The sequence below is a fragment of the Phlebotomus papatasi genome, chromosome 3 (assembly GCF_024763615.1).
Source record: "Phlebotomus papatasi isolate M1 chromosome 3, Ppap_2.1, whole genome shotgun sequence".
Lineage (NCBI taxonomy): Eukaryota > Metazoa > Arthropoda > Insecta > Diptera > Psychodidae > Phlebotomus > Phlebotomus papatasi.
In genome coordinates this window covers 59,436,462-59,443,295 of record NC_077224.1, presented here as the reverse complement: position 1 = coordinate 59,443,295, position 6,834 = coordinate 59,436,462, and the positions used below count along the sequence as shown (strand labels likewise).

Genomic DNA, 6,834 nt, shown 5'->3' with positions numbered 1-6,834 from the left:
GAAGTCAATATCTCTTATCGTTTGGCAACCAGGATAATGAGAAGTTGAAAAAATTCAATTGTGGAAACTGCTCTGTCTTGCAGTTCGAGCAGTTAAAATGAGTAACTCTTAATATTCTCTGCTCGTTACTAATCTTAAAATACAACCTTTTTCTTACAAAAAAAAAGAAGATTTGCAAAATGTAGAATATATCTATTTCTTTCTCTTTAATCTTCGAGCAATGATAAATATTGAATTCATAAAAGCAATCAAACATTTGCCAAAAAAAAAATGCAAACACATAAAAAAAAGGTCTTTATATCGATACACAGTGAAATCGAGAGATAAAAGGAGTGGGAAAAAGTCCACTAGTTGAGTTTAAATGAATACATTAACTTTGTTTGAGTCTCTATGTAGGAACGGAAAGCATTGAAAAAGCCCAACTCACATCACCTTCGCACTACTATCCGTTGAGACTTCGATCAGAGAAGATCAATCTACAACAGGTGAGTCTTCCCACCTCTCTCTCATAATCTCATCCCAGCAGTTGCGCAATAGTTTAATTACCCATCAATTGAGAGTGAAAATTACAAGGAAAGACGGCTTCTAAATGCAAATTCTGTGTCCCTGGACGTGAATTTCCCCTTCTAACGGACATTGAGAAAGCAGATCGTGATTAAAATTAACAGTGATTAACACTTTTGGTGAATTAATTACTCCGCTAAATAATGTGTTTAAATAACTTCTTCTCTTAAAATTGTGTTAATATGTATGAAAATCAATATTGCGCGAATGACAAAAATTGCTTTTGTGATCCTACATAATTGTGTGATCTAATCAAAGACAGAGTTTTTGTTTAAACCCAACAATTGAGATGTACAATGAGAAAAAAGTACAATTTGTGAGATTTTTGCTGAGTCAACCACAGTTGAAGAAAAAAATTCAAATAGATGGGTTTCACTTGTTCACGGCAATTGTGGTCAAGTTCAGAACGAGTTGATGTAAGCAAGAAAAGTTTAGCAATAAGAAAAAAAAAGAGAAACCAATGTGACCAAAAGAAGTTAAATAAGTTACAGATAAGGCAAGGGATGTTGGCACAAAGCAAGTAAACGGGAAAGAAAAAGTAAAGTTTAAATCCTTAGTTTGTTTAATTGTTTTTAAACAATTGGACTTTTTTCAAAATTTTATCTGATTTGTGTAGTAGCATTTAATAAAAAATTAAAATTCTAATTTGATAGACGCTATCAGACAGCCATCTTAACGATCACTCAATTTAAATTCTTTGGATTAATTCATTCAATTGAAGGGTATATAGATGACATTTCTCAATCCTCAATTGAAAACAATATTTTCAAAAACTTAGTGGAATATTACTAAATCAATGAAATTTATCGAGAAAGTTAATGTAATGCGATAATGTTGAGGAAGCACCAGAGAAAAATAATTCTAATACAGATTCTACGCAAAACCTTTCCCCATAACCTCAAAATTTACATTTTAAAATCAATCGTCACGTCGTTCTTATTTGAATTATTCATATTTAATGAACATGACTGTATAGTGTAACGATCTAAGAAAAGAATTTATCACTCAGAATTTAAATCTGGAAATATAATGTAGAAAAATTTTATCAAAATTGACGCAATGTCAAACTTTCCATGCGTAACTTCGTGAAGAAAATTTCAGTAACATTCTACGAGGTATCAAAAGTATTACCAAATGATACCAAAAGTAGATACCAAAAGTATATTTTATTGCAATTTTTCTACGTGACTGAAGAACAAAAGTAACTAAAAATCATTTCCCAAATTTGAATTGAAAATCATTAGCGCAGAAGTTAATTATCGTAGTTTATGATAAATAATGCGATAAATGCGAATGGGTCAATTTATTACTCTTCAAAATATTAAAAAATAAATAAATATAATATTCTTGGGTACGGCTGCCACCGACTTACCACGACTCACATACTCTTCAAATTGGGAGTTAACTTTGTGGCAGTATACTTCGTAAAGAGAAAACTTAGGAGAGTTACCATTAGATTTTTCGTGAATTTAAAAACCCTATTTTTTGGGGAACGACATCTACGAGACCCCATCCATTCCGCCCATGATCGAAATGGCTTAAATTGAATTGGAATTTGAATCTTTGATATTAAGAAAACTTGGGAGAAAATGACAAGCTGAAAAATTCCGTATTTTTCGAGATGAAATACACCTAGGCTTCTTATTTTACTATTTTTACAACAAATAATCTTCACGACGCTCCTGAAGCGTTCAGTTCCAAAATTATCAATATTGACCAACGTCTCTTGTAGAATTTATGCATTAGGGGAAAGTGCTCTCCCTTCGAACGTTCATGCCTTCGAATAATGTGAATTTCTTTTGTTTTTCGTAAGAGATTTACACTAAATTACCACGGAATTATCTACAATAATTCCGTGATACAAGCCAACTAATATTTAATGGAAATGTGTAAGTGTCGTAGAAAAACTAAAAGAAAATTCACATTATTCGAAGGCATGAACGTTCGATGGGAGCGTACTTTCCCCTAGTGTTTCCAGAATAACTTGTTTTCACTAAATACAAATTCATTGTCGGGATCAGGACTTTCCCTCAGAAATTTCCAGGACTTTCCTCCAGGAAGTTTTCCTCCAGAAATTTTTATTAAAAATAACCACTCGGGATAAAAAATCTGTGAGTGTTATTTACTTTTCCCCCTCCGTTTCCAGTTCTCCTTTTCCGTCTTTTTTGTTACCAAGTCTTAGAAAAAAACCGCCAAAAAGCGTATGAGTTATTAAAATTGACCAAAATGATCTTCCAGAAAGTTGTAGAGAACTAAATTTCCTTTCTGAATATGCCAACTAAATGTTTCCATACAGAAAAAAATGTTTCATAAAATTGTTTGTATAAGTTTGTGAATTCCTACTGGGGACTTACGAAATATTCGTAAATCGTATATATAACACTGAAAAAAAAAAGGGTGCGATCACCTTTTTTTCCACGTAACTGTAACACTTTTTAGGTGTAAAAATATATTACCATTTTTTAATGTTAATTTTACACCTTTTTAGGGGTAAAATTAACATGAAGAAGTGTAACTTTAACCCCTAATACACCTAAAAAGCATAATATTTACACCGACTTCGGATAAATAATGCAGGGTAAAATTAACATTTCCGGAATGTTATTTTAATTTTTTCGGATTTCTCTCAGTGAACCTACTGTAAAGTTCGTTAAATTTAAAATTTTTCACAAATATTGCTCGTAACATGGTAACTTGTCGGGCAATTTTCTTTTTTAACAAATATTTGTTCGTAAATGCTTGTCAGTACACAGAAAATTGTTTTGTCAGAAAGAAAAATGTACGAACAAATGTGTGTAAAAAACGAAAAACGCTCAAGTCATTATGTTACGTACAATGTTTGTGAGAAAGTATAAACATTTACGGACTTTTTTTGTGAGTTACACGATTTACGAGCATTTCTTAATTGTCCCCAGTAGGAATCCATAAAATTTTACTAAATAATTTTTTCTCTTTGTTGTTTACGACAGTTAGTATCAAGACAAATCAAAATCTTTTAAATTACCCAATCCACGCTTGTTAATATTTTACCCAGGGGCATGACATTTCCTATGTTTCCCGTATGTTTCTAGCGTGCCGGAAAAACTTTTGGGTTTATTAGCTCTTTTCTGTCAGTGTAGAATGAATTAGCAAAAAATATAAATACAAAATAAAAGCTAACATAATATTGAATGCGCAACCGAAAACTACAAATTGGTAACCTACGTAGTTTTGCAGATATCTTGTGAAATGTGTACGAAAACAGGGAAAAATTTACACTAAAATCGGTCGCATTTTTTCAGAGCTAATGTCACTCCCTTGATTTTACCTATCGTTTTTGAGAACTTATACAAAATAAACTTTTAGAAAATGACTCAAAAAACATATTTTCCTCCGAGGTAGAGGAAAATACTCAATTGCCAAATTTGCATAGTAATAAACTTCTTATGAAAATAAGCCGTTCAGATGTTCTTCAGGTCTTGTAAGAACGAAAAAAAAGCCTATGGAAAGCTTTAATAAATCATCGCTTTATTGGACATAAGTACTTCTATAAAGAGTCAAGAATTCCAAAAGGGGCGAGATCTAAAATGAATATCGAACGAAGCTCTCACAGAAGTCATTCGAAGCATTCGTAGCGTATCGTATTTATGTCGCAAATCCCAAAAACGGGAAAGAGACATACCTGCGAAATTTCAATTCGCACTTCATTTTACTTGAAAATTTCTCAAATTACACTTTGAATTTTCCAAATTTGTTGACGTATCAAAAATTTTAAAATTTTTGGAAAGATTTTTACAAAATCAAAATTACGCAAAAATGCCGAAATATTAGAAAAGTTGCACATTGTTCGTGCTTCGAACTAACACGAAAAAGTTTTTCTTTTATAATATTTCATGCTTATGTTAAATTAATCTATAATGGATACATCCAAATTATGCAGAATATCAAGACCTTTCCAGTGATATTACATTGGTCATGATCAGTTAGGCCGTTTAGCAGGATACTCAAAAAAAAAACTTACAGATAAAAATAATTCACAAAGCCGCCATCTTGATTTTTCAAATGTTACAAGAATTATGTCAAGGATTATGATCCTTTATTAACCAATTTAGCTACTAGAGCTAAAAATACGCAGTGACTTATATAAATTTGCGTGCGGACTCAAACACATGACCCTCTGGTAATCGAATAAAAAATTATACAAAGTACTCGATGCTGAATGGTTTTTTTCTGTTTTGGATCTCAGGTCAGAGCTTAAGAAAACTAGTTGTTCTTGAGATTACATTTTAGAATACGAAAAAGTTCTCAAACAAGTACAATGAGGGGGATTTATGGACTTTCCATCTGACATTTTTTGAGTTATGGATTCAGTGATATATTGCATTGATTTTCTCTCGGCCACTGAAACTCGCTAAACGAGTTTTGTGCGCGGGAAAAGACCATGGAATTGCACAATACGAGATTAAGAGACAGAGAATTACACATCATAAATTTGCATAGTCTTTTAAAACACTCACCTGTTGTGTAGGATGGCTTTTCGTTGCATCATCTTTGCCGTGGCAATTGCCCTTCCCGCTGCCTGGGCAAATTCAGCCGGTGCCCCAGTAGTGGCTTGCGATGACCTCGTACCTCAGCACCACGTTGACCCACAAACATCCCCAGCACCATACAGCTATGTCTTGCCCCAGAAGCGCACCGTGGCCCCAGGGGAATCCTTCCAGGTGACTGTGAAGGGCAACAGTAAAACTGACACCATCAAGGGCTTCCTGGTTCAGGCACGAACACCCGGTGATTCTCAATCTGTCGGCACTTTCACATCACTTCCTGGCCAGACCACTCAGACACTCACTTGTGGCAAGGGCCAATCGGTAAGTTAAACCCTTCACTGCTTCATTTTAGAACGATATATTAACACTTTTCACATTTTTGCAGAATGCATTGACCCACACGAAAATTGAGAAAAATGTCGAGGCTATTACTTTCAAGTACACCGTTCCCCAGAATGCTCAGAAAGGACAACAATTCAACTTCCTGTGCACTGTTGCCCGCGATGGATACGTCTTCTGGGTACGCATCCCATCAGAAAAGTTCACAGTAGGATGAAATCAGAAATCACCACAATGAACAATTTTGTTACCACTCATCTACAATTAAAGCAATTTTAGTGGAAATAAATAACATTTTTTTTCCATTTTTGAAAATTATGTAGAGATTATACGGGCATTTCGTCTATCAACGAAAATAACCTTGAACTATCCTCAAATAATCTTTTTTCAAGGTCAAGAAATAATCAACTCTAGAGACTATATATCTCAACCGTTTGGGACAGATTTGATTTCATTTTAAAGGCCTTAATATCCCGAAGGAATTTACAGTATGATTTTAGAATCTTGGTTTAAAAAAAAATCACTGTTTGAAGATGCTTTTATAAACACTGAGAGAAATCCGAAAGAATTAAAATAACATTCCGGAAATTTTAATTTTACCCTGTATTATTTATCCGAAATCGGTGTAAATATTATTCTTTTTACGTGTATTAAGGATTTAAGTTACCCTTTTTCATGTTATTTTTACCCTTAAAAAGGTGTAAAATTAACATTAAAAAATGTTGATATATTTTTACACCGAAAAATTGTTAAAGTTACGAGGAAAAAAAGTCAATCACACCCTCTTTTTTTCTCAATGAGGGTATAAAAAACTACTGACTCAGCATCTGTTGAATTATGGAGGGTTAAATGTAAGACAATTCATTGTTTCTTATTTGAGGATTTTATCTGAATTGCTGAATTTTGGTTCGTGAAAACCTTCTCGTCCTTAAAAGATTAAAATTTTATATCAAGCGGCGAGATAGCAGGGGAAGGCTTTCAGGCTTCGCACATTCAGGCTTCAAACACTTCATAAATATTTTTCCCATCTTCCTTTGAAATATCTCACCTATCTATGGCTTAAATTATTTTAATCCTCTAACAGTGTTTTCTTTAATATGCGAAAAAAAGTTCTAAAACAATGTTTTCTAGAATAATCATGATTCAATAAAGTCGAAAAAACCATCCATTCTTGATTATCTTTTTTAGTTTAGGCGCTAGGTGAGAAAATATAAAAATTTTTTGAAACTCTTTTTGCTTCTAAAATTGACATTTTTGGTTTTTTCAAATTTTTTAAATAAAATATACAAAGTAGAATGACATATCTTTCAGTAAAAAATAAATTTATGTTAGTCAGATAACTTTAAATCGGTATTTTTATAGAAATTGGAAATGAGTTTTTTTGCACAAATATTTTTTGTTGCTT

The 6,834-nt window shown here is 32.7% G+C and overlaps 1 protein-coding gene across 1 annotated transcript; it reads left to right on the top strand.

The window, feature by feature from the left end:
- Nucleotides 1-343: 343 nt before the first annotated feature.
- Nucleotides 344-5,744, top strand: LOC129807097 (putative defense protein Hdd11). The gene is made up of 3 exons (XM_055856139.1): nt 344-485; nt 5,072-5,411; nt 5,476-5,744. The coding sequence occupies exons 2-3, from the start codon at nt 5,073-5,075 to the stop codon at nt 5,644-5,646; spliced, it is 510 nt and encodes a 169-aa protein (XP_055712114.1). The 5' UTR covers nt 344-485; nt 5,072; the 3' UTR covers nt 5,647-5,744.
- The last annotated feature ends 1,090 nt before the right edge of the window (nt 5,745-6,834 follow it).

Excerpts from the sequence above, each read along its gene's own strand:
- LOC129807097 (XM_055856139.1), top strand. The coding sequence starts at position 5,073 with ATGGCTTTTCGTTGCATCATCTTTGCCGTGGCAATTGCCCTTCCCGCT. Across the intron at positions 5,412-5,475 it reads CTTGTGGCAAGGGCCAATCG|AATGCATTGACCCACACGAA; the intron begins GTAAGTTAAACC and ends ACATTTTTGCAG.